Source organism: Cygnus atratus, chromosome 12 (genome assembly GCF_013377495.2).
Source record: "Cygnus atratus isolate AKBS03 ecotype Queensland, Australia chromosome 12, CAtr_DNAZoo_HiC_assembly, whole genome shotgun sequence".
Classification (NCBI taxonomy): domain Eukaryota; kingdom Metazoa; phylum Chordata; class Aves; order Anseriformes; family Anatidae; genus Cygnus; species Cygnus atratus.
Genome location: NC_066373.1, coordinates 13,130,709 through 13,157,670, shown reverse-complemented (window position 1 = coordinate 13,157,670; position 26,962 = coordinate 13,130,709). Strand labels below are relative to the sequence as shown.

General features: G+C 49.3%; 1 protein-coding gene across 2 annotated transcripts; it reads left to right on the top strand.

Annotated features, from left to right (window-relative positions):
- Positions 1 to 124: 124 nt before the first annotated feature.
- Positions 125 to 26,934, top strand: PDPR (pyruvate dehydrogenase phosphatase regulatory subunit). 2 transcript variants are annotated; one of them, XM_050713254.1, is made up of 17 exons: positions 125 to 192; positions 3,478 to 3,611; positions 4,551 to 4,632; positions 4,721 to 4,884; positions 5,865 to 5,986; positions 7,077 to 7,194; positions 8,525 to 8,674; positions 11,545 to 11,737; positions 13,252 to 13,376; positions 15,009 to 15,164; positions 15,266 to 15,399; positions 15,789 to 15,937; positions 17,257 to 17,369; positions 17,751 to 17,845; positions 18,491 to 18,580; positions 18,837 to 19,019; positions 19,930 to 26,934. In XM_050713254.1, the coding sequence occupies exons 2-17, from the start codon at positions 3,551 to 3,553 to the stop codon at positions 20,332 to 20,334; spliced, it is 2,340 nt and encodes a 779-aa protein (XP_050569211.1). In that variant the 5' UTR covers positions 125 to 192; positions 3,478 to 3,550; the 3' UTR covers positions 20,335 to 26,934. The 2 variants fall into 2 exon arrangements, with proteins under 2 accessions (XP_050569211.1, XP_035399562.2); XM_035543669.2 differs by lacking the exon at positions 125 to 192 and adding an exon at positions 427 to 530 and having other exon boundaries at positions 19,930 to 26,928.
- The last annotated feature ends 28 nt before the right edge of the window (positions 26,935 to 26,962 follow it).

Below are 26,962 nucleotides of genomic sequence, written 5' to 3'. Positions count from 1 at the left end.
GGAGGGGGCGGGAGGAGAGGGGGCGGAGCCATGCCACGGGGGGCGGGGTTATACACTTGGGGGGCGGAGCCGTGCCGCTAGGGGGCGGGGCTCAGAGGGGGATAGCTCCGCCCCCTGCGCCCCGCGCCGGGCCGTGCCGCGCGGCGCCGGACGACTGTCGCGCCGCGTCCCGCCTGCCGTAAAGCGCGGAAGGTCAGCGGGGCCTCCGCCGCCCGGTGCGGGGCCGTGAGGGGCCGCCGGGCCCGGTGCTGCCCCACCCCCCCCCCCCCACCTCCCCTCCCGGCCGAGGCCGCCGCCGCCATGTTCCTGCGGCTGCTGTCCGACGTGCGGTGGCGCCCGGCCGCCCCCCGGTGGAGCGGGGCCGCCCGCTGCCCGCGGAGCACCTCAGCGGCCGCCGAGCCGCCGCCGCCGGCCCCGCTGCCGGGCCAGGCGCGGGTGGTGGTGTGCGGCGGCGGCGTGGTGGGCGCCTCGGTGGCCTACCACCTCGCCAGGCTGGGCTGGACGGACGTGGTGCTGCTGGAGCAGGGCAGGTAGGGGCTGCGGGCGGCGGCGCAGGCTGGAGCGGGGCGTTTCTGCAGGCAGTTCTGCCATTTCTGTAGGTATTTCTGCCATTTCTGTAGGCAGTTCTGCCATTTCTGCAGGCATTTCTGCCGTTTCTGCAGGCAGTTCTGCCGTTTCTGCAGGTATTTCTGCCGTTTCTGCAGGCAGTTCTGCCGTTTCTGCTATTTCTGCCTCTTGGCTGAGTGCTGCAGCCGTGGGGTAGGTTTGTGGTGGCCATCACTGACGGAGCTCGGTCCTTCTTCACGGCACAGGGCAGGCCTGCAGGGCCATGGGCAGCCCTACGCTGCTACGGGTAAAATAGATTAGGCATAGGGGAAATTAATTGGGTTTGTTGATAGTCAAAATATATCTGCGTAGTGAGAAGCAGAAACGTTAGAAGAACAACTTTCCTTTTCCCCTCTCCTGTCCTCAGCTTTGTTCCTGCCCTATGCAGCCTTCTGTCTCCTCCTCTGCCCCAAGAAGCGCGGGGGGGCGAGGTGTTCACGGTGGCTTCTCCCTCTCCTGCTTTTGCCCTGGTCCCCCGTGGGCTCTGCCCTGGGCTGCATCCTTCAGGGAAACCTGCTCCAGCTGTCCAGGGACTGCGGTTCCTCTGGAGGTATCCGTCTGCTCTGGCGTGGGGCCTTCCTCGGGCAGCAGTGAATGCCTGCTCCATCACCCGGGCCTCCTCCTCCTCCTCCACCTTCTCCTCCTCTGCCCTTGGGGTTTCTTCGTCTCTTCCTTGTTCTTTTCTTTTCGCTCCTCCTCCTCCTCCATCCCGCTGGTGTTTGTTGCCCGTGAGCCTGCCTTCCCAGAGGTGCTGCTGAGGGCCCAGCTGTGCCCTGCGGGGGGTGTGTTTGGGAGCTGCCTGGAAGTGGCAGCGTTTGCAATGGGACGGCCCCGGCCCCTTCTCACAGGGGCCGCCCCTGCTGGCCTCTGCTACCAAAACCCGGTGTTTTGGGGGGTTTTGGTAATGCGCGGTGCGAAGACAAAGCCCCCATCGCCGCCTCCGGGTGAGACAAGAGGTCACAAACTAAGGATCTGAAATCTGAGCGTTCTTGTTTCTCCTGCTAAGCTTGCGCTCAGCCACAATTGCAGTGCAGCTGAGTTCTCAGCTGACTCCTAGGCAGAGAAGCAGAGGATATATCCTTCACCTAAACTTCTCTGCGGACTCCCAGCCACGAATGTTTGGGGTTACTTGCATGTAGGCGTGGGAAACAGTGGAGTCAACGAAGGTGCTTGTGGTTTTTTGTGCCCCTGTATGCGTATTTGAAGGAGGTTTCGATTTGCCTCCCGCCCATCCGTGCAGATCTGAGCTCCAGAGGTCAGGACAGCTGCCGGTAGGGGTGGCCCAAGAGGTCTGGCTAAACCAGCAGCTCCAGCCACGTCTGTCGGTGCTTTGCTCGCAGGTAATTGCGTGAAACGCAGCGTGGCTTGGAGAGACGGGCCGTTTTAACAGACCTAAAAATCTGCACAGGTCACCCAGCCCCTGCTGCTCCTCTCTGCTAGTGGGATGGGACACGTGTGAAGTGTCACAGCAGGGCTCAGCTGCAGGAAGCGGGGAGGTTACGTGCTGTCGTGGCCAGACCCTCCCCCTGTAGGCTGGTTCAAGGCTTGGACTGCCTGCTTGGTCTGCTGCAGGGCGTAGTGCCCGCGAAGCAGCCAGCTCTGTTGGGGTTTGGCTGAGCACAAGCTAGAAGAAGGCTTTGTGCGCTCCTCGGTGAGGTGGATGCGAAGCCTGTGGCAGAGCACGTAGGTCTTGTTGGAAGCTGACTGCCCAGCCCTCGCCTGTTGTCTGGGCTCTTGGTTTGGAAGTGAATTCTTGGTGCTTTCATTAAGCATTTTGGGGCCTTGGGCACGACGCAGTGCTGAGACCTTTGGGGCTGGAAGCTCAGAGCTTCCCCCGGTGCTGCTGTCAGCAGCAAGGAGCTCCGGCTGCTTGGCTTCGCCTGGCTGGGAAGCGTCAGGCTCTCGGCAGCTGCCAGGAGAGGGAATTCTCCCGCTGAGATCTCCGAGCTCAGTCCACGTGTGTGCCCAAGTAGAAACAGCACTGCGTTACCAGGAGTGGTTTAAAATTATGGCGAGCCCGGTTAAAGCTGCGCTGCAGCTGTTTTGGCTGCGACCGGGTAGGGGCGTAGCAAAGCGAATGCCTTACGCAGCTGGTTCTCGTGTTGGGTTTCGTGAGGGTGCGTTGTGAGGCCAAAAGTCAGCGTGTGGAAGGCTCGCGCGGGCGGGCGGAGCAGCGCGGGGTGGCTTTAGCAGCAGGGAAGGTGGCTACAAGTGGCGTGGAAGTAGCGGGAGAGAAATGCTTAAACGTAACTGTGCTGCAGAGCTTTTTATAGGTCTCGCTATGGAAGCCCTTCCCCAGGTAGCTGGGTGGGCAGTGCCTGAAGGGCAAAGCAATGCGTGCATCTGTGTAATTGCTGCACGCTAAGAGGGGCTTGGTGCAAACCGCAAAGATGCGAGGCTCACAGAAATCCAAGTTAATTTTGCTCTGAGGGAAACCCGGCTTTGGAGAAAGACGGGATCAGGTAGGCAGGTTGGCTTGACCATAAGCTAATTTTTTAAGTGCTTTCTTTGAAAGACGCAAGCGTTTAGGACAAGTTAGAGAGAAGTGGGTTTGAAACAGAACGCGCTTCCAAAAGCGAGGTAAAGCAAAAGCGCTCCTGATGTTGTGTTATCCCTGCATCTGCCGCCGTACGGCTTTGGGGTTTCTCATGTGCAGCGGACTTCTCCTGAGGGGCAGAACTGATTTTCAAGTTGACTGGTGGTATTTAGCTTGCCAGGTTGACAAAGGGAGCAGTCGTGGTCTGATGGGGGCGGGGGGCAGCGGGTGGGCGTTCTGTGCTGTCAGAAACCTGCAGGGGCAGCCTGCTGCGGAGCTGTGCTTGCTTCCCTGCCCGTCAGCGGGCTGAGGCCTTCTTTAAACTTCTCTTGCAGGCTGGCTGCTGGTACCACCCGCTTCTGTGCCGGCATCGTGAGCACGGCCAGGCACGTGTCGATCGAGCTGAAGATGGCAGACTACTCCAACAAGCTGTACCAGCAGCTGGAGCAAGAGACGGGCATACAGACAGGTACTGAGGGGTGAGCGCTGAGTAACCTTTGGGAGGTCGGATCGAAGTGCTGGCCCTGAAGTAGGTGTCTTAAGTGCTGCTGGTTCCTGCTCAAAAAAATGATGTATTTGGACCGAATCAGATGCAAAGGAACATCACTGATCTGACTGGAAGAGGGGGAGGAAGGGTATCAGGTGCTCAAACTGGAGGCAGCCTGCCTGCAAACTGCCGTCTGTAGCTTGGACAAACGTAGGTGATTTTTTTTCGCAAGGACACTAAAAGGAGACGAGAGCAAGTGACCCATATTCTGCACTGTTTCACTTCTCGGAAATACAGAAAGCTTCACAGAAACTCTAAAGCCCAGGCAAAGCAAGATATTTTACTCTAGTCTCACCCTGGAAATATTGAAGGAAATCTGTTGAAATTCTAACTCTTCCTCCAAAATTCTCAGGCACGCACCTGGGATGAAGAACTTGAGCACTGAAAGTTTGCTGCTGGCAAAGACTTGTGATAGACGTCAAACTCAACATGGATTATTAAATGTGCCTGTAATTAAGGTTACTGTTAAACTATTACAGGTGGTAGAGCCACAAACTGTCTGCTTTTAGTTGTTGAGGTTTTATTTTTCTGTGTATTCGACCACATTTTCACCTTTTTGCCAGTAACCTCTCCTCTCTTTTAATAGGTACCGTGTGTAGACTTTGTTTTATAAGCATGAATAAATGCAGTGCAAAGGAGAGTTAGAGCCCAAGTCAAAATTGAAGTGCTTTTTGGGAAAGTTGACTAATGCAATTCTTGATTGCTAACTGATAAATGTTTAAAGTTACGTGGGGATCTGGGGTTTCCTGGCTCTTGAGTAGTGGAAGCACCGGGTCTGCGATTAATTAAAGCAACGGGTCTGAAATTAAAAGGAATTCAAGATCCTATCCAAATCTGACTTGACTTTGGTGATTGTCATAGGGTACATGAAGACAGGCTCTATTTCACTGGCTCAGACTCAGGACCGACTAATCTCTCTGAAACGCATTGCTTCATCGCTGAAGTACGTATAAGCAGGAAATAAAACTCATTTTAAGTTTGCATCAACTCTCCTGCAACACTAACGATGTTTTCCTTGTGTTCTGTGGCAGTGTAATGGGGATCCCGTGTGAAATTATCACCCCGAAGCAAGTGGCGCAGCTTCACCCGCTTATCAACATCCACGACCTTGTGGGGGCCATGTATGTGCCGGAAGATGCACTCGTGTCCTCTGCCAACGTGAGTCTGGCTCTGGCGACTGCTGCCTCACGGAATGGTACGAGCTCTTCCTCTGTTGGTGCTCTCCTGCCTGATAGTTACCTTCTTCCCATTAAAGAAAGTGATTGCATCCGTTCTGGGATCTTAGCTAAGCACTGAAGGCCAAAAGTTGGTTGCTTCCATGTGGTTGTATTCCTTGAAATCCCTTTTTTCTCAATAGCCAGGCTGAGTTTTTTTCACGTACTGATTTTTTTTCACATACTAAATCTTCAGAGAACTCATGTGATGGATCAAGCACCAGTTTGTTGTACTTGCTAGTTACGTATTTCTCTGAATAAGCACACACTGTTTTATCATAAATACAGTCTTTCATAGGATCTGGCTCAAAATTACACATCAAAAGAGTTTTAATCATCGGAAATGAAAAGATCTGACTGACTCCTTGCGTCATATTTCGTTGGACATACATGCTTTGGAAGTGATCGTGGAAGTGAAGTAGTAAATGCTGTTTGTGTAGCACTTTGGCAGACTGGAGCGGTCTAAAAGTGGGGCAGAAGTTAATTTGATAACGGAGGTGAGGCACTCGAAGGATGAAAGTTCATCAGGCTGGAAGAAGCTATTTAGGGAGATACTGCTCTTGGTTTCTTTCAGTCCAGCTTTGTTTTGCTTACTGCTAATTGTTGGTTTTTTTTTTCACAAAATAACTGATTTCCCATAAAAGAAGCAGACTTGGTCACATAAAGGCACTATAATTGAACGAAATCTGTAGTTTACACTTTTTTTTCCATGTAGTTGACACTGGGGTCTATCTGTCGTCTAGAAGTGGGGATAGAATACTGCGATTCTTCATAAACTTACCACTTAAATAATGAAGAAGTTTTATGCACGCTGTTTTACAGGGTTTCCCTTAAGAATGGTTGGACGAAACATAGAAATTTTTGTCTTTATGAGAAAATAAGCTTTTAAGTTGAGCTTAAGGGTTTAATGTTAGTAGCTTTAGAACGAAGGCTTGTGATACACTGACTTTGTCCTCTTCAGGTGTCCAGATTCACGAACGGACGAGCGTCAGTCACGTCTTAATCCAGAAGGGTCGTGTGACTGGAGTTGAGACCGACCGAGGAAAGATTCAGTGCCAATACTTTGTCAACTGTGCTGGCCAGGTAGGATTATTAAAACTTGTCTTTCTTTTTCCCTTTGGTTAAGATGCAGTTGTGCTATTAAAGGAGATCTTTAAGGGAACCCCCAAAAAAACCAAACCAAAACAAAAAAAAACCACACTAGAAAAAGGAAGGTGCTTCCTTTCTGCCAGACTAGGCAAGTGTCTTGGCAGTCCACAACAGTTTGTCCCAAAGAATGTTGTTGTTTTAGATCAGACTACCAAAACAGGATAATAGTAGTCCCCCACCTGACTTCTTGCATGTTGTACGCTAAAGAAACTCTTGCGGTACCCCTGACTGGTTTTAGTGTTGTCTCGTCATCTGTGAAAAAGCTCTGCTCTAAAGTGCTGAGTTACAGCTGCTTGGGTATAGGATTCTAAAAACTTTTCCTTTATTAGAAAAGTGAATGAACACGTGCTCTTTCTTCATTTTCATTTTATTTGACTTTATTATGGTTTGTGCTTTGGCTTGGTTTACTGGAGTAGATCAAAGTCAGAGCAGCAGGGGCCCGAGGGAGGACAGCAGAGGTGGCTGTGTGCTCGGCACAAAGGCTGGGTGTTCCCTGCCGAGGAGCCCTGCAGCTTGCCGCTACACCGCTGCGCTTGGGGTGTCTCGTGGTGGGCTCGCCCTCCTGACACGCACATGAAAAAGTCACGTTTTGCTTTTTTTTCCTTCTATTGTTGCTTCTCTACCGTGCAGAGACACCTGACAGCCACTGTTGCTCAGTGTGCAGCTGGCTCTCATTCTCTCATTCTCGTGGGGCCCTGGCAGCACCACAGCCACCTTGGCTGTGGCATATGAATCTTGTTTTTCTTTTGTGTTTTATGTTGATGCTTCCTAGTCTTGAGCCAGCGTCCTGCTTTTCTAGATGTTACATGAGGAACACAAATACAGTCTTTGCCCCATATAGCTCAAATTCTAAGAAAGCAGAAAACAGATGTCTTTGTTTAAGGTTTAGGGCACTGAACCACATCTTATTCGGCCTTTTTGAAAGCAGACCCACAGAGAGGATCTGTTTGCATGCTTTTGTCCTGCCTTTCTCATTGGAGTTAGTTTTCTTCTTTTACATTCTGGTTTTGTTTTGTAATTTCAGTGGGCCTACGAGTTGGGCCACTCTGGGGACGAACCAGTCAGCATCCCGCTCCACGCCTGCGAACACTTCTACCTCCTGACACATCCTTTGAAGGAACCTCTGGCAAGCAGTGTACCAAGTAAGGGTTCTTCAGCTGTTTTTCCACTTTCCTCGATGAATTATATCCTCCTTTCCAAGGTGACTTGTGTTATGACAAAACAGCCGACTAAGGACTGTCGCTTCTCAGCTCGATTGCAATTGTGAAGTATGTTCTAGCTGAATTGCTTTGAATATCCTCTTTCAGTGGTATCCGTTTCCTTACTGTTGGGAAAGCTTTTGCTGCAGGAATTGATTTCCAGAGCTTGTCAACAGAGCAGGTGACTGACCTTGGCTCTAGCTTGGCGAGCTGCTGTGCCTGAGACTCGGACTTGCGTTTGTGGGCTGGAGAGGGTGCTAGCCTTGGCACTGTGTTTTCCTTGCAGGCTGCTGTCCCCAAATGGCCCATCTATTCCTTTCCTCCAGCTGAAGCTAAGGCTTTACAATGGCATTTACATGTCTATGAGCTGTAGGGGCAACCCAAGCACTTGAGGTAATTGCTCCTCCCCCATGGTCTGGCTTTTGGATCTCTTCAATAAAAGCCCTTGTGTTTGAAAACTGTGGTGGGGAAGTAGGAAGCTTTGCTCATTTACTCTGTCTTTAGTAAGAGTTTCTGCTTCTAGGGAGTAATATGTATATTCTCTGAGGAATGCAGCTCTCTCACTGGACTCTCTGCTTCTCTTTCACTTTACTAGAGCAATTTAAATGTGTATATATATGCACAGCTTTTCTGTACATGGGGGAAAAAAATGCTCTGAAACGTGTCGGGTGCAGTTCCTTAAGTGCTTCAAGTTGACACTGCCACCAGAAGCGATCCTGACCTAACTGCTTGCCCTCACCCCGTTGCTGCCCACTGTCTTTGTGCTGGTGGCCTGCAGCAGACTGGATCAGTGACCCATCCCTGTTAAAATTAACTGTTCTTAATACATGAAGAAAAGGATGGGGAGGGCAGGGCGTCTCTTGGTGGTAGGTCTGGTCCTGGGTGCAGTCCCAGTGGAAGTAAGCCAGTGTAATAGGCTGCTGGTGCCACGAGGGTTGCAGCTCCTTGTGTCCTCCTGCTCCCAGTGCCGCTGTCGTGCTGGCTTTGGTGCCCTTTAGGTTCAGCTCAGTTTCTCGTGCTGCCCAGAAGTTAACCTGCGTGGCTGAGATGGGAATCGATGCCGGTTTAGGCATCTGAACCGGCTCACCAGGGGGCCACGTGAGGACCAGAAACAGTGTGAAGGTGTGGGCTGGGGAGGCTGAAATGGTCCTGCCTGTGGGCTGCCAGCTTGGCCCAGCCTGCCGGCAGAGCCCGTCGCTGGTGCCTGTGAAAGACAGATGGAGGTCGCTGTCCCTTCTCAATTCCCTCCCCACCTCTTTTCTTTCCTCTGCAGCTATCGTAGACCCCGATGGCAGGATCTACATCCGCAACTGGCAGGGCGGCATCCTCTCGGGAGGCTTTGAGAAAAACCCCAAGCCTCTTTTCACGGAGGGACGGAACCAGCTGGAGATTCAGAACCTCCAGGAAGACTGGGATCATTTTGGTATGTCGGGGGGAGATGCCCGCAGCAATAAAGCACGTGGCTTCAGCAGGAGGCAGTTAGCAATGAGACAGGCTGTTAGAGACCAACTAGCATCTCTCTGCCTCTGTCTGACTGGTGTAAGAAGGATGAACATTCTCTCAAATTCATTCATTTCTTCATTTGTTCATTTTGCCTAAAACCACTTAACCAAGGACTACGTCGACATCTGCGCAGTGTGTAAAAACACCCGCTAACCTTTAGCTTGTGTTTATTTCCTCTAGTGCAGTGGCGTACTACATGAACTTTCCAATGCTGTCCTCCCCCTGCGTTTGATTTTGGGCTGTCAGCACCACGTGCTGCTCCTCTTGTGACTGTAGATCAGCACTCTTGACCCGCCATGCAGCTGTGGCATTTTGTTTCTGCAGCTCCTTTCAGCGGTGGCTGCCAAGTGCATTTCCAGTGGAGGAAATTGCTCTGCGAACACGACTTGGTGGTGCTGCTTCCCAGACTTCATCCATCCCACCATCAACAGTGTGGTGCCTTGGTCCTTTCTAAATGTCCTTTCTCTTCCCATATGATTTGTTTCTGGTTTGATATTCTGTATAAATCTTTTTATATGGAGGGATCTTTCTGTAGGAAAGAATATAGCATGGCCTCCGGGTCCCTTTTTTCCCCTCTCATATGCCTCATAAGTTTGTGTGCCTTTGATTCCCCTTTTATTTGAGGGAACCAGTTCTGCCCTGTGTCAGAGCTCTTTGCTTCCCCCGTGAACACACACGTCTCTGCCTGTGACCCCAGGCTCAGTGAGACTTTCACTGCTGTCTTTCTTCAGTGGTAGCATGTTCATCCAGCTGCTCCCCTGGTTGAACTGATTTATTTTTTGTGTCTGAGAGATAACGTATGGGTTTCATAAACAATTCAGACCCCATGGTGATGGGGTGGAGCCAGGATGGGCTGCAGCTCTGTGCTGGCATATGGCAGAAGTTTTTAGATCTGCAGATGACTGCGGACTTGCTTGAAATACCAGCTTCCCTAATGAGCTGCTCAAGCGTTGCACCCACCTCCTCTTTGGTCTTCCAGATACTACTGGAATGGAAAAGCCCTGCTTGCTGGCACCCGCACACTGCCCAGGTTTTGGAAGCAGCTGCACTCTAAGTTCCAGTGCTACCTTTTTATCACTTCAAACGTGCAGAGTAGCTGAGCAGTCAGAGCTTACTCAGCCAATATTTGATCCTCTTCTAGGGCTGCAGTTCCTGTGGTTTGAGCTCGTGTGTTCCTGCTCTGATCTCTCTGATTGGCACACCTTTTGAGTTTAAAATAGCCTGTACAGTTGCTGAAACGTTGGGCTGGGTGTAAGAACAAGTCTAAAACTGATCCCTCTTTATCAGTAGGAAAAAAGAAGCCCGTAACAACAGGCCCTCCCTGGGGAATTACAAGGCATCAGAAAGAGCAGGTCAGCAGGCTTCTGCTTGTGACTTCTTAGGTGATGTGGAATCTGAATATTTCCGAGCCTGTGTGTAAAACTGAGGAGCGTTACTAGTGCTGAGTTTCGGGGACTTTAATCTAGAGTACAGTGCAGAGAGAACTCCTGGACAAGAAGATCAAAGTAGATAGCTTACCCTTTTATTAAAGCTCTCAAATATCAGGCTGTGAATCGCTGAAGGACCTTTCCAGCGTGACTGGGCAATAAAGTGGCAAGGAAATTCAATGAGGATAAATGTGAAGTGACGCAAGCATGTGAGGGTGTGTGTGTTGGGGAGTGGTATTCGTTTCACCGCACAAAAGAACGGGCTTTGAGCTGACCATGGGGTTCTCGTAGTTCTGTGAAGGTGTCAGCTCAGTAGCAGTCAAAGCAAAATAAAGGAATTATTAGGAAAGGAGCAGAAAACAAAATCATTATGCAGCTCCGTATCCTTGGCGTGCCAGATAAGAGGTGTTCTGCAGAGGGTGTCATCTTACTGGTGAAAGAGCGGCTAGAAGCTGATCAGGGCTTGGAGCAGCTCCCAAGAGAGGGGTGACTGACTGGCAGGGATCAAAAAAAAAAAAAAAAAGATGACCAAAGGGAGGTAAACAGGTCTAGGAATTCTTGAGCGAGAAGGACGGGCTAGGTGGGGATCTCCTGTTCACTGCTGCTTCTATTATGCCTGCTGGGGGCCATCAGAAAGTTATTTGAGTTTAAGTTTTAAACGCAGTGATTCCTCTCACCACAAGTACTGGATGCGTGGATGTCTCCTTGGCAGCGTGTGCCAGGTATTTTCAGGAATTTTGGGGAAGACTGGTCAAGTACTTGGAAAAAAGATACATTAAGGGTTGTTATTTAGTAAACACAATTTACCAGTTAGTAAATATTATTTTTATTTGGTAAATACCATTTAGCATTTATTAAATATTATTTTTGTATTTAGTAAATGCCAGTTAGTGTTTGGTAAATACCACTTAGTATTTAGGGAAAGTGTATTGGGGTTTAGGAGAACTCTGCTGAAGGTAAGCAGAGGCTGGCAGAATGTGTGGGGCCAGTGTCGTATAGATTTCTGTTCTTACTCCTCGCTAGGTATCCGTTCCTTGCTGCTTTCCCTAACAAAGCTAAACACGTTTCCACTGGGGAAGGCATCACTGGTCTGAATCATCTGCAGACTCAGACCTTCACCACTGGTCTGAATCAGTGGGGCTGCTTTTATGGTGTGCTGTGTGATCCATTTCGAGTAGTTTGAGGTTTCTGTTCTGCCAGCATGATCCAGCAGGCTCACACGTCACCCAGTGAATGTGTCGAAGCATGGGAGCTGTTCCCTTTGGTTCAGACACCAGCACGCCCTCCATCCTGCTCTCTGGTTTGATGCTAAAGTGCCTTGAGATTGAAAGCCTTGACTTTTTGTCTTTTGTCTTGGTCCCAGAGCCACTCCTGAGTGCCCTTCTGCGCAGGATGCCAGATTTGGAGGCCCTGCAGATCATGCAGCTAGTGAACTGCCCGGAGTCCTTCACGCCAGACATGCGGTGCATCATGGGCGAGTCGCCCACGGTGCGGGGCTACTTCGTCCTGGCTGGCATGAACTCGGCTGGTATCTCTTATGGTGGGGGAGCAGGCAAGTAAGTGGTTTATCACCGTTTGGTGTGTAAGTAAGGTTTTAACCAAGAAAAGACTGCTCAGATGAGTCTTCTGTGTGAAGTGTTCTGGTCAGTATTTGTCACCACCCCTCTGCTACCAACAGAGGACGCTTTTGTCTCCAACTTGAGTCACGGGGGGGAGCAGTCCTGTGTGTACCCCAGCTCTGTGCTGGATTTTTCTCCTACCCTCCACACCTCTCAGGCACCGTATCTCAGTCACCAGCAGCCTGCTGGGGATCGAGGGAGCTCCCTGAGGACTAACCGGTCCAAACTTGTGTCTACCAGGATGAGAGAAAAGCTTAGCAAAGCACACAGTCCCTCATCTTCTCTACTCCACAATCCCCTTAATTTATTATTTGGCTGAAGTCCTTAGAGCATTCAAGTTGACACAACAGTTAATTTTTCTAAAAGAGAGTGAATCTAAAGCAGATAAATCACCATGTGTGTGATGCCATGTGCTGCCTGTTATATACTGTCCTCTGCCAGCGAGATAGGGATGTAGCCACTTCCCAGTACACTCCATTTCCTGTGTTAATGCAAATACTTTGACAGGCATGTAAGTGTGATCCCAGCAGCAAAGTTGCTTGCAAAATGATCATCACTTCCTCTGATTGCCATTTGGTTTTGGCAGCCCAGCATCCCTTCTGCTGTACAGCCTTCTTAGCAAGCTGCTCATTTTTTATGGCAAGTGTTAGTATCTGCACTTGCTTCCACTAGTTTCTGTCTGTCTAATAATGTAACTCAGCAGAGAAGGAAATGGTGATTTTTCTTTGTCATAAATAATATGGAAATATGGAGAATCTTTGCAGTAAGGTTATCTGAGAATCAAGATCACTTCTGAGGGTAAAACATTGTTTGACTGTTTGTTGCTACAGCCTCAAGATAAGCAGCTTAGCTTGCTAATGTAACTTTTAATGATCAGTCTCAAACCCCTTTGTTTTTCTGTTTACTGACTGTGAACAGATCCTTCTGCTCTGCTTTTGTCTGAGCTGCCTTTGTCCTTTAGCTCTGGAGCATGCCTTCCTCCTTCACTGCTAGAAGTGTAGCTAAACATAACTTGGCTGGTACCTCGTGCTGAAATGAACGCTGTCACTGATGGTTTGTGGCTGAGCCTACACCAGGTACTGAAAAACGACAAAACAGTCAGCTTCCTAACTCCAACCTAAATGTGCTCAGCACTCCTTTTTGTAGGGTAGCCTGAGAATTTGGCACGGTGTCAGCCAGGCTACCTGTCCAGTCGCTGGCTTTGTTTACCATGTGTCCTGCTGCTCTGTGCGTTTTATCCTAATGGGAAACGAATAATTTGGAAAGCTGTTGGTTGGGTTTTGTAATGGGGAAGCCTTCCAGATTCTGCTAGTGTTCAGAATGCAATGGCAGTTCTGTTCTCTCCCTACTGCGAGAAGTTCTCATGTCCAAATTGCCTTGCTTATGACTTTAAAGCTAAACTCTTTAAGACACTGACTAATTTCTTGGTCTTTCCTTACTGCTTCCACCAGGTACCTGGCAGAGTGGATGGTAAATGGTTATCCATCAGAAAATGTCTGGCCTCTGGACTTGAAACGCTTTGGTACTCTTCAGAGCAGTCGCACCTTCCTCCGTCACCGTGTGATGGAAGTAATGCGTAAGTGAGGTCTCTGCATGCGGTGCTCACCAGGACGTCCAAGACTTGCTCTTTGCTGCGCTGTCTGTCCTCTGTCAACTGTCACCACCCTGAGAAACAATGTCCTTCCCCCTGGCCTCCCCTGCGACAAGGCAGCTCCTTCCCAGAAGAAGGCAAAGGCTGGCTTCTTTGTTAGCAGCATTCCTGCTAACTTTTCTGAAAGAGATGCTGTTGGTAGGGTGCTCTTTCCTATTTATATACTTTCCCATAAGGAGGAGGTTTGTGCGTAGGGCTCCAGCCTAATAAAACAATACCAAGATCTTAGCAAGAAATACTACGCTATATCAAACACCGTTATTGTTTGCACATCATCATAGCGTGAAAATGCCATCATTTCTGACTTAGCAGTATGGGATCTAGTTATCTTATGTCATTCAGGAAGTCTTGGTAGGACATTCTGCTTTCTCCTGCCCGAGTTGGTGATAAATGCCTTGCAGGATAGATCTTAGATGCCATTGTTCCTGTGTAAAGCTGTATATAATTTCCTCCTGTTGTTTGATTATCTGTCCTGAGATAATGTGGACATTTTTTTTTTTCAAGTTTCAAATAGAACTATAAGTACACCACGAGTTGCAAAAGAAGAGCAGTTACTTGAACACCAAGTCTAAACCAAAAACATATTTGGGTGAAAGCAGAGAAGTTGTGTAAAGCTCTGAGTCTAGGTATATTCGGGGAAATAAAACCTTAGGCTTCGACCTTCCTCCCAGAAAAAATCGGTTTATACTCTTGGCTTTATTCTGCTGTTGCTTTCCAATGTAGATCTTGATTCTAGAAATCTTGATAGTTACAGAATCACTCTAACTTTTACAAGATAAATACTGTATTCATTTTTTCTGGTGTTACATTTCCACTATAATCCATTCGTCCCTCTACACACTCTTTCAGCGGTACCAATACCAGGTAATGCCAATAAAATCATTAGTTGGGAGGCAAAAACAACAGAGTTGTTCAGTAAGAAATATTAGGCTATCTCAGCTTCAAATTTAAGTAATTTATGTCCTATGTAGAAGCTTAACGTTTGTAAAGAAGCATCCTTGAGTTTTATTCCCTGCTGGCAACCAGGGAGGATGCTAAACATTCATTAAGGTAACTTCTTTTCTAAATAAGAATATGATGCATTGGCTGAGCGTTTGGAAGAGCTCCAATAACTAGAAAAAGCTAAGCTGCCAATATTTAAGAAGGTGGATTAGATGATCCTTGTGGCTGTGGGCTCCCTACCCCACTACTGGTATTGTCTAAATGATCAGTGTCTGATGCAGTGTGCTGTCAGGGAAAAATCATGTATAATTAATGCTAGTCAGCATGGCTTCATGGAAAATAGAGAGTTTGGGTAAGTTATGTTGACAGTATTGTCATGAGACCATGAGTATCTACAAATGTAAGTGTTCTGTGCAAATATTGTTACTCTGATTTTGCATAGCTATAAATGGATCAAAAGAGATTTGCTGATTTCAAAAAATGGAAAAGTCAGAACTGTTTTGAGGGAATTTCATTGGTGGTTCAGGTGTAGTAAGAATGCGCATCTGTAATCTGGAGTAAAATCCTAGGTAAAAATCACTACTTAACCTAATAACGAATCTATGACCATTGCAGCCCTCATGTGTGATCTGAAGGTTCCCCGCTGGGACTTCCAGACCGGCAGACAGCTGCGCACCTCCCCGCTCTATGACCGTCTGGATGCCCAGGGGGCTAGATGGATGGAGAAGCATGGGTTTGAGAGAGTCAAATACTTTGTCCCACCTGGGAAAGGTGAGATTGTGTTTTGTTCTGCCTAGCCCATCCATATTGGTCCGTGTTAGATCGTAGTTCATTCGGTTTATCAGTTGCCCTTTGATTCTTCTTTGCGTTAGATCTGCTGGATTTGGATCAGAGCAAAACCTTTTACAAGCCAGACTGGTTTGATATCGTGGGTTCAGAAGTCAAGTGCTGTAAGGAAGCAGTTTGTGTCATTGACATGTCGTCTTTCACCAAGTTCGAAATAAGCGTAAGTACCTAGGAGGTGGCAAGGCATCTGCCTGGAAAGGTGGCCTTTATTTACTGTTGGCTGCTTTCAAACTCCTCCAAGTCCTATTGAGGGATAGATAGAGAAGTCAGGCTGTACGGCCAGATTCAGGCTGCAACAAATATTTAGCTGAGATTGCCTGTTGTCTGTTGAGGGGCCCACTTCATAGAAATACCAGCTCAGTCTGTAAATAGGATTTGACCTTTGGCACCATGTGACCATTGTCTCTTATTATGCTTGAGACGTCGGTGTCACTATCAATGTGAATTGAAAGAATGTGGGTCAGGACGTTGATGCAGTCTTAAACTGCCCCAGTTAATTTGCGTTGCTCAGACAGCTCGTCTGACTTCTCTCCCTTTCAATTCCTGTAGTCCACGGGAGACCAGGCGCTGGAGAGTCTGCAGTACCTCTTCTCAAATGACCTGGATGTGCCAGTTGGACACGTTGTGCATACCGGCATGCTTAATGAGAAAGGAGGTTACGAGAATGACTGCAGCATTGCACGGCTGAGCAAACGCAGGTAGGTATGCAGACTGCATCTTTATCACCAGCCTCTAAGAACCTCTTAATGAAGATCATAAATTCCACCCCCACGCCCTGTAAGGAAAAAAGAAAAGCCTCCATTCTACACTCATCCCTAATTCTGTAACTCAAATGAGAAGGAGCTCCCAAACTTAGCTGTAGTCCCCATATCGATAAGTACAGACTTCTACAAAATGTTTGGCCTTCAGTTGTTGAGTTTCTCAATTGAAAGACAAATTTGTTTTTGGCAAATTTGTTCCAGTCATTACTTTATTGCTTAAGTATTCATTTAAAGAGCAAACTAAACATGTTTGCTCGCTGGCTCCTGACCAGTCTTTTCATTGGAGTTCCGTGCTGAAACACTTCTTTTTGACTGTTTCAACTTGCGTTATGGTGTCGTTACTCTAGTTCTCAGCTCTGCGCTCACCCAGGGTTCGTTCTTGTGCTCTGTGATGCAAACTGACATGATCGCAAGATCTCGTCCTTAGACTAAGCAACTTGGGCTCTGTTTGGCATTTAAGTAGAAAAAAAAAATACACTCATGTTTAAAAACTATTTCATGGGTATGCCCCGGCCGAGCGTTGGATTCATTTCCCTAGACCGTTTTCTATGTATGCTGTCCTTGTATTGGTGTGAGAGCATTCTTCTCTGCTGCTCTTATAATTAGAAGCAGCTTTTCTTTCTCTTCCTCTTCCATCTGCATTCATGTGTTGTTTAAAAGCATTGTCTGCCTCTGTGTGAAACTGGTAGCTTTCCTCCTTGTTAATCACTTCTGCAGATATTATCTCTGTCAATAATGTACTTCAACTCGCAGTTGGTATGAAAGAGACTAGCTTATTGTCACATATCAAGTGGAGTTCTGTTTTCGGAAACTGGTAATAATAACCACCATTGTGTAGGGAAATACTTTGACTGAAACAAGAAACTGCTTTGAGAATGAAGCACTCTTCTGACCGTCAGAGTAGCCAGAATCACTGGTCTCGAAGAGCTGCAAATACTCTCTGCAAAATGACTCTGACTTTGGGGCTACCTTGTGAACTTCCTGCAGAGCTGCCTGCATTCTGCTTCTGGTCCTTCTGCTGCCTTCTTGTCCCCAGGCTGCTGGTAATGCTCGCAGGCTGAGGTTTCCTGTCCTAAAAGATCTGGTGGCGTTGATCCAGAGACATTAGTCGTGGTTTTTGTAAACCGGCTTATTTTGGTCTGGTGTTATCTCGGAAGCTGCTGAATGGCTCCAGTAGTTCGTGGGCAAAGAATGAACTGAATCATCTTGTGGCTGTCAAGTTTCATTGTTTCTTGGTTTTGATTTTTCTCTTCCAGCTTCTTCATGATTTCCCCTACTGACCAGCAAGTCCACTGCTGGGCCTGGCTGAAGAACCGCTTGCCTAACGACAGCAACCTGACCATGGAAGATGTGACCTGGAAGTACACAGGTAGGAAATCACTGAAAGCAGACCTTGTTATACAGCCTGAAGTCACAAATGGTGCCTTGTGCTGCATGCCAGTTAATTGTTTAAGCTCTCCAGAGTGGTGGCTGGGTCTCTTTTCCAAACGGTTGGATGAAAGCAGCAATTCAGACTCTGAATTCAGACTCTGCCTCCTAGCAAGGTGTGAGCTGGGAGACAGCTTTCCTTTCCCGTGGGCTGTCAGGAGACAGCCCGGTGACATAACTTTTCTTTCAGTGAACTTTAAGACTTTCCACAGCTCACAACTTCCCAAAGAGAAATAGAAATCCTTGCATGCGTATATGCAAGATAGACACCGGGTAAGACCTCTCTGGTCTCATCCTAATGGTGTTATCTTCCTCTCTTTAGCTCTGAACCTGATAGGCCCTCGTGCTGTGGATGTCTTGTCAGAGTTGTCGTATGCCCCCATAACTCCAGAACACTTTCCCTCTCTCTTTTGCAAGGTGAGTGGCTGTGCTTCCTTCCTCCTCACTCTGCTAGGTTTTTTGAAGCATGTGTGGAAGAAGGGGAAAAACAATGTTTTGAGTGGCTAGAGGTGAATTTATATTTATGTATAGATGCACTGCAGTAGTTGAGCTAGGTTGGTTGTGTACTCGTTAGGCTTACTTTGTTACTTACTTTTCTTTGGATTTTATGTGCTGAATATACAGGTAAATATGAATTTGTTTTCAGTATTCTTCTTGCCGTAGGCTTGGTGCCATTTGGTGTCTTGGCATATTTCATGTAATCAGTTCTGAAAGCGTCAATCTGAGGGGCAACTGGGATCATTGACTGGAGTCAGTGTCTCCTGTCATGGTGAAAGGCTGAGAAGATAGCTGCAGTTCAGCTCCTGTCTTGTATTTAGAACATGAGCCTTTGTCCTGACCTAGTTCGAAGGCTTATCACCAAGTGATTGAACAGCCTGGATAATGGGTTATTGCTGTCTGGATTTTTACACGAAATTCTTCAGAAGCATGTGCCGGTAGTGAACTACCTGAGGAAGGGGAAGAGGGCTGACCGGTGTGGATTGCATTACGTATTACTGTGTTCCTCCTGGATCTCTGTGCTGTGTTCCAGTTTGGATGTTTTCACCCCCTCTGATTCTGCAGGAGATGAGCGTGGGCTATGCTAATGGCATCCGTGTGATGAGTATCACTCACACAGGAGAACCTGGATTCATGCTTTATATTCCCATAGAGGTAAGAGTACGCTGTAGCCTCAGCTAATTAAAACAGTTGCTTGCATGCATAATCAGGAACACTTTTTCCATGCTGACTCAGGGTAACGAAGTGTCTGTTTTGTACCAGGGGAGTTTCCCCGCTCTGCCTAGTGCTCCAACTGGCCCGACCTCGTGTGCCAGAGACTGGGCACAGTAACGTCAGCGGTGGTGTGTCAGATGCTGTCACTCTTTCCCAGTGTTTGTCTGCAGCTCTGTGTCTTGCCCTCCCTTTGCAGTACGCCCTTCACGTGTACAACGAGGTGATGAACATGGGCCAGAAGTACGGCATCCGGAATGCCGGTTACTACGCGCTCCGCAGCCTGCGCATCGAGAAGTTCTTTGCATTCTGGGGCCAGGATCTGGATGCCTTTACCACTCCTATGGAGTGTGGACGCGAGTTCCAGGTCAAGCTGGATAAGGTACGGTGGGAGGCTGAAACCACCTCCTGCAGCAGGGTCTGCTATCGCAGTGGGTACGGGTGGGAGAGGTGAAAAGACTGCCGTGGATGTGTTGCTCTTCTGATGGAGCTGTAAGTGCATAGCTGTAACCCGTGTTCTTGTGCTTTGTAAAGAAATATTTGTGGTAGAAATACCAAAAATATTCTGCCCCCCTCCCTAGGCAGCACTCCCAGTGATCTGTGTGATGTCCTGCTTTGCTTGTGTGCAATGTGCAGGGCAGGGTGCTGGGTACCTTACGGGTGCTCAGCGCTCAGGTTTCTTTTTCCCAGCTGCTTTCCTGGTCTGCTGAAGCAAATGCCACCTGGTGCGCAGGCTGGCTTTTAATGAAGTTAAAAACATGAGGACAGACAGGGACAGGAGCTCTATTTGTACTGAAACAGAACAGCGTAGAGCTGTATCCTGCTCGTTTGTGGTGACAGGTGCCATCTCTGCCACTTGCTTGTTATCTTCTTTCATACGTCTTTGTGCGAGCCAAAACAAATGCTTATATGAGATAAGTCAGAGAGGGTAATGCGCTGATGAGGGACACAAATTTCATTTGGGGCTACGTTTTCTCTGGTTTATGAAACGTGGTAGCCTTCTGGGACCAGAAAAGTGGTGAAAACTACAATGGTGAGATGGCTTTCACTGCTGTAAAAACTAGAATGAATTTAAGGGCCCGCTTCACAAATATTTTGTGTTCATTAATACACTTAGCATCCGGAACAACGAACGTGACGAGAAACTTGTGTCTGAGCTGGGCTTTTTGTGCGCAGAAGCAGCCTGTCCTGCTGACTTCCAAGCTTCTCTTGACCTTGTGCTGGAAGTTTGTCTGTTAAAGCTCAGCAGCTGCTTTGTTCCTTTATCAGCTGATGCTTCCTTTCCTCCCCAGGGAATGCAGTTTGTCGGCCAGGAAGCGCTGCTGGAACAGAAGCAGAACGGCGTGTACAAGCGCTTTACCATGTTCATCCTCGAGGACCACGACACGGACATGGACCTCTGGCCCTGGTGGGGCGAGCCCATCTTCCGCAACGGCCGCTACGTGGGCAAGACCACCAGCAGCGCCTACAGCTACACGCTGGAGCGCCACGTCTGCCTGGGCTTCGTGCACCACTTCGATGAGAAGACGGGCGAGGAGCTGGTGGTGACAACTGACTTCATCAACCAGGGCGAGTACGAGATCGACATCGCTGGGCAGCGCTTCCAGGCCAAAGCCAAGCTCTACCCCTTCAGCTCCCTCTTCACGCACCGTCGCCGCAAGGACGAGGTGGAACTGAGCGGCTACCAGAGGGAGTAGAGCTGCGCACAGACCCGCTCCTCTTCCCAGGCTGGAGTCTCCTGCCACCATCTTCCAGTCCTCTCTCCTCACCCTGCATATTTCTTTCTCTTCCTTTCTTGTCTTGCCACTTTTAAACTTTTTCCAGCGTGTTACATTTTGTATATTTTAAAACTTTAACTTTCAAGCTTTCTCAGCCCTGTCTGTCTCCCTCCTTCAGCCCTTCGCTTGCCAGGCTCCCACGTACCACGGTGGGTGGAGGGGAACTCCTTCACGGGAAGGAACTTCCAACACGGGAAGGGTTCAGGAGAGCTCCTGCGGACTGCAGCCCTTCTCTCCCCCTCCGGTGTCAGGCGTGGGACAGCAGGCATCTGCTCGGAGCTCCTGGCCCCTCGGCTGGAGGCTGGGACTTCCCCTTGCTCCCCACAAACCACTTTGTAGAGGGGTCGGTGCGTTGGCGCGCGCAGCAATAGTATGATCAGCTACCTCACTGGCACAAGGCAAAGCGCCGTGTGAGCAGCAGCAAATGGACAAGTTTGGGTATCACCCAGCTTGTTCACCATTTATCCACCATTTTTCCCTACCAGGGAGTCGAGTAGGTTTACCCGTCAGATCCCTGGGGTGACAGTAGTGCTGGTAAGTTTTCCGTCGTTGTTTGGGTTGGATTTTTTGCCTGGGGTCGCTGAAGCTGGACGGCCTTGTATAAATATAACCGAAGAGCAGCATGCGTGTTTTACTTCTGTAAAGGAATGGGGTTGGGTTTTTTTATTAGCAAAAATACTGATTTCTAACAAGGGCAGTTGTTAGTGTTTAATGTTGATAGTACTGTTGAAATGCTGCTTCTGTTTCAGCTGCACAGTGTACAGTTTCTGTGAATATTCCTTCACTTTCATTTGTGTGTGTGTGACTCCATCAGGCTCGTCTGGCAGGGTTCACGCAGTGAAGGCGAGTTTCATGTAAAACCTGTGTTTGTTTGTGGACCTTGAGCAGCAGGAGGGGATGACATCTTGTGGCTTGGCTGCCTGCGGTTGTTCCAAAACTAGAGGAAAACCCCAGAGAACTCGTCTCAGCTGTGGGGCTGGGACTACCCTGAGAAACACGGAGAGGTTCTGGTGGTGACAGCACCTCGGCAGCTCCTGTGGGACTCGAGGAAGCTGTCTTCTGTTCTCTCCTCAAATCTGTTGCACTTCTGTTCGTAGCACCTCACCTGAAGGGAGTGAAAGAGGGAGTTTGAGGGTGTGGAAGTTGGGTTCCGAATTGCCTCAGGTGGTTCAGGGGCTTCACCCCTTCTTCGGGTGTCAGCGTGCTCTGATTCAAGCACTGATGCTGTAAAAAAACGGGGGGTGCTGAGTTGTATCGCACGGATTTATGCCTTTCCCTTCCCACTGTGAGCACAATCAGAACCGAAGATGTTCTCTGTTTACTGGAAGGAGACCTGTTGGGTGTTTTCCCTGCCTCTGGCACCCACGTGTTCATCATCGTCTTCCTGCTGCTGCTGATTCCAGCGTCCTTCAGGAGTTTAATCACAGCCTTGCACTGAGGCCAGCCCTGTCAGCACGGGGAGCACTTTGTAATCTAGAACCTCATGGGGCATTTTCTTTTCCAGTTAACTGGTGAGCATCAGCAGTGTAAATATGAGCTCAAAACCTCTGCAAGTTCTTGCTTTGAGTTTGTTTTCTGCTGCTTTAGTTGCTTTAGGTCGTGTCTTTGCTCGAGTCTTTGGTCTGCCAGCTCGTGATCGAGATATTCTCGGCGCACAAAAGGAACTGGATGGCCCTAAGGCAAGAAGTGTGAAAGGGAAAAACCTTTACACCTTAAAAACAGGTTGTCAGAGCAAGTTCCCCCATTCAGGGAGATGCAGAAGCTGTGAAACAGCGGTGGAGAATCGGGATAGGGCATAGGATGAAGGGAGAAGGAAGGATTCAAGCCAGTGGGGTAATAGATTGGATGTAGATGTCACTTCTTTGAGTGTGCTCTCCTTTGTAAACAGTGAATTCCTTTGTAGCATCTGGCCTTGTTAGGGATTTCAAACTAAACTTGAAATGGATGTGCAAAAATTCACAAGTCTTTGCAGTGTAGTTGGGATCACGCAGCCGAGAGTGCACAGCGTGGCTGTCGGAGGCAGAGGTTCCCTTGGTCATCCTTCCCTCCCAAATCCCCAGGTACCGCTCTCTGAATTGAAGTTTTGCCTGGCATATTAGGATAAACGGATGAAATGAAAGGGTGACAAGACATCAACAGGTTAACATCCAGTTCTTTTTTGCGTGGAGAGATATCGTGATCCCACTGTGCCCGTTGTGGATGTGTGTGCCAAGGAGGACCTCTGCTGTACCGGCACGTTACCTGAAAATCGTGCACTGGGGCTCTCGAGGAGGATGCCTGTCTGTCCTCTTGTCCCTCCGATGGCTTTCTGGGACATTGCAGTGCCTTCCTTTCCCAGGGAAAGAGGTGCTTTCTGCTCAGTGCTCAGGATGCGCCTTAGCGCAGCCCTCCTGATTAGAGTTCGTGTGCCACTTGTCGCTGGAGAGGAATGAGGCTTCCTCAGGAGAATGCCGAGTGTTTGGCTGAGGTGGGCTGAAGTACTGAAAGCAGCTGCTGGAGAGTTGTCAGCTAAACCACTCGCTCTGGTGAGTTATAATTAGTTCAGAGCGAACCAAAAGGTCAGCAGCGTGTGTCCTCTCGGTGCTGAAGCATCGCTTCTGTTGCAGCCAGGTTATATTCCTTCTTGCGATTTTTCTTTCCCCCCTGTTTTATAGGTGCCCATTAGTTCCTCAGATAACTTGTGATAGGGTTTTCTCTTCCCACGGCAGTTCTGACAACAAAATTGTGTTCTGTGAGCTACTTCTGCCATTATGTCTGCTCAGGCTTATTTTGTGTCTGGATCTATCAGTACCAAGAGCAGAGAACAAGAATAAATGCGCACCGTGCAGTAGGTGTGGCAGTACTCTGCAGCGTCACCCTGCTGGTGGAGGCTGCTGGCAGTCCTGCGGCTCGCAGCTGCCTGCCCCTGCTCTCCCCGTGACAAATTCTGTTTCTTTCATGTCTGAACCCGGAGGCTTCAGCTGCTGCTCGAGATTTAGTCTGTGCGACTTCTGGCAGGTATTTCTGGCCTTACCGTGACTCGTCTGTCTTCTCCAGCTTGGGTGGCAGTCAAGGGGACAGCTGGATGGCAGCTTTTAGGACAGGGCCAGATGCTGGGGCTGAGCGAGGCGCTCCTAGCGCGCTGCTTTCTTCCAGGGCATGAAGCAGGGATGCAAAACTGCTGCCTTCGCCTCATGGCTGCAAGTACAGTGCTTGAAAATGAAGAACAAAACCAACTGAAGAGTTACCACCTCTAGTACAACTTGAGATTAGAAAACTGGACGTCAGACCTTTGGAAGCTGCTGTGACATGAGCTTAATACCCAGCATCCACGGCGCTGAATGGTGCAGGCTGTAAAATTACACGCCGTGATTAAAACTGCCTTAGAACGCTTTCTGCTGAGACAGGTGATTTGTTTGTGTTCAGCGTGGTAGGACTGTGAGCTGCGGATGGGAAACACTGAACCAGCACCCTCTTGTGAAGGGGATGGGGGCCTCGTGCTGGGGCAGGAGCAGGAGGAGCAGCAGCACCGGGAGCAGCAGCAGCAGCAGGATGGTGTGCGCGCACTGCACATGGAGGTCATAGCGGTGTCCGGTCTCCAAGTCTCGCTTCCCCAACGTGAGCAGCCCCGCGGGTTTCCTCCATCCAGGCACCTTTGCCAAGACCGAGGCTTGAAGGGAGGTTGGCTGGAGTTTGGTATGAGAAAGGAATTCATCTTTTTGGCTGAAATAATGTAGGTGGAGCATAACCTACTTTAGGATAACCGTGTTACCCTTCAGTGACAACCATTAAACGTGCCCGTGGTGTGCTCTTGGCACGTGTAGGTGTGCTTTATCTTCCCCAGAAGGCAATATTTGCGTGGGTTTCCTGACAGAGAGTGGTGCATCCACCCTGCTGTGCAGCGTCCCTGTAGGCCAGGAAGGTGCTGCTTGGCCGAGGAGCGCAGGGAGCACGCGCCAGAGGCAGCGCTTTGTGGGCAGTCCGCTCCAGCTCCGCTCAACGACTTCTCCAGGCGTGCTACGTGGCCTTACCCTTGTGTCCTTGCCTAAGCTCTCATCGTTCTTAGTCCCCGAGGGGGTGCTGAAACGCTGGAGTAAAACAGGTGTTAGAGGAGAAGGACTTTATTGTTCATATTTGGTGGCCTGAGATTAAAATTAAAGCTGCGCATTCAGAAATGTTTTATGTTCCAGGAGCGTGTGCTGTAGTGATTTTCATGTCTGTCTTTGCCAGGCTTAATTCCTCCTCGTCTGCTCTGTGCTGACACCGGTGTCCAGATCTGATCGGCCTTGCTGGTGCAGTTGTTGCTCCTCTGTTTGTGGCGAGGAGCAGAAGCCGTGTGCCTGCATCTCCAGGTCTTGGTGTAAGCCTGGGTTTGGGTTCCCCCTTCCTGTAGCTGCGTTCAAGCTGCCGCAGATCTCGTTGCTTTCCCCCTAACACCCCCAGCTCGGCGGGTGCCATAGGACCTCTCGTGCGCAGCGTTCCTCTCTTCACCCTGCCCAGCGCCTCATTGCCTGAGCCAGCTTTGCTCTAGATCTGTCTCTTTGCATCAATTTAAGCTCTGCAGCTTTTAGGTGGTGGCACCACCCTGCCTCCCGCGGGCTTGTGGCTCTGCTCCGAGCTGCCTTCGCTTTGGGACTACAGCCCCGTCCCCTGCAAGCCTCTTCTTGGGGCCTGGAGAACTCGTTGTGCAGGCAGCTGGACCGAGAGCCAGATGAGGTGAAAAATAACACTATTTTTTAAAATCATATCCTCGATTTAATGCAGTGTAGGCTCCAGGTGGAGCCAGGGCAGCGTTAGCTAAGAACCAAGCAGCAGGGCACGGTTCCCAACATCACTTTTCCCCCCACCGCTTCTCCTTCAGGTGGAGGAAGCCATGCCCTGGTGGCAGTGGTGGGGAGCGTGTACGGGGTTGCCCAAAACTCTTGTTTCTCCCCGGTGTCTTCCCGCAAGCAGTGGCTAACTGTGGCGGTGCAGCGCTCACCTGGAGCTGGCTGTAGCCTTCCACCACACTTTAACCAAAACGTTTACATTTTGAGAAGAAATGTACAAAAACAAAAAAGCAGTTTTCCATGTTTGGAAAAGAAATTGCTTGCAAGGGCAGACGCCTTTCTTGTTTCAAATAGAACACTTTGCTGGTGGAGTCCAGCAAAAACTTCATCACCTTCGGGTTTGTCTTCCCAAATGTATTTATTGTCATACTTGACCGGCTTGATTTTTTTTTTTTATTATTTTTGCCCATGTCGGGATGCTTTTTTGTTTTAAGCTACCTTTTCCTTAAGTGATTGTTAGGGCAGGTTGTTTCTTTTATTGTTGCTGTTGTTTTTAACGTTCAGGCAGGAAATGGGGCGTGGGGGAGAAGGGATTAATGTCACTAGACGACTTCAAGCTGTCTCTGAGAAGCAGTTGAAAATTTTCTTTGCACTTTACACTTTCCTTAAACGTTGTGATTGTAGCGAGTGCATTTGAGGGAGGAAAAAAAAATCTTTACATATTTGTAAATGCCTTAAGGCTTTTAGGCTAGGTGTTTGTGCACTGCCCGTGCGTGCCGCTTGATTTCTTGCTGTGCTCGGGGTGCACAGGGCAGGCTGGGAAAGCCTTGGCAGAGCCTCGGCGCGAGTTCCTGTTTCTCCAGAAGTGGATTTATTCAGGATATTGCTCGTGCTGTAGCAGGTTCGAGGGTTTCTCTGTGCTGGGGACCTCGTGTCTGCTCAGATGGCCGAGATTCCTCATCTCCTGCTCGTCCCAGGGCTGAGCTGCGCTGCTGGCGTCAGGATGGCTTCTGAGCTGGCGTTGCCTTGGTTCGGGCACCCTGCCTAGTCCGAGCAAGGCGTCTCCGTGAGGATTGGTGATTTATAACAAAAGAGGCTCTGGAGGATGGTGCTCGTTAATATTTATTGGTTTGTCTGAGCTGGTGACAGCTGACCATCCCACGCACGTGCTTGACACCGGCTTCTCCCACCAGCAGCGTGGTTACATGCGAGCCACCAACAACGGATGCTCCGCTTTGCACGGACAGCAACAAGTCCTGCGTCCTCCAGCCGGCAGAACCTGAGGCAAGTTCACTTCGAGTCCCTGTTTTAACCGAGAAAACACTTTCTAGTGCCTTATGCTTGTGAATGTCGTGCAATGGACATGGCTGAGGTGGGCCAGGTGAGGTTTCCCTGACCACTGCGCCTGTCACAGGGCAACCAGCAGCTGGATCGCGGCAGCGCGGCGACTCTTCCAAACCCCTTTGACTGTAGGGCTTGTGAGACATCACTCTGGGGTCTGCCTCGGTGAGCAGCAGCAGCACCTCCCCTCCCTGGGCTTTGGGCTCGGAGGGGTTTGGGGGAGGCAGAGGGGTTCTGAGGGCTGCACCCAGCTGCGGGGGTAGGGGCGGTGGTTCCCCAGCGCCCACAAAGGGGTGAGCTCGCTGCTCTCCCCCGAGGCCGTGTTATTATGTGTGCTGTATTTATATTGTGCTTTACTTCATTTAATATTTTGGTTGGCTTAAACATCGCTAGGTTTGTATATTAATAAAGAGGCGTTTTAACTACTTCCGAATCGGGCGGTTTGTTACATGAGAGCC

Coding starts and splice junctions, on each gene's coding strand:
- PDPR (XM_050713254.1), top strand. CDS start 3,551: ATGGCAGACTACTCCAACAAGCTGTACCAGCAGCTGGAGCAAGAGACG. Junction 4,633..4,720: donor CGCATTGCTTCATCGCTGAA/GTACGTATAAGC, acceptor GTTCTGTGGCAG/TGTAATGGGGATCCCGTGTG. Junction 13,377..15,008: donor CCGTGTGATGGAAGTAATGC/GTAAGTGAGGTC, acceptor TGACCATTGCAG/CCCTCATGTGTGATCTGAAG.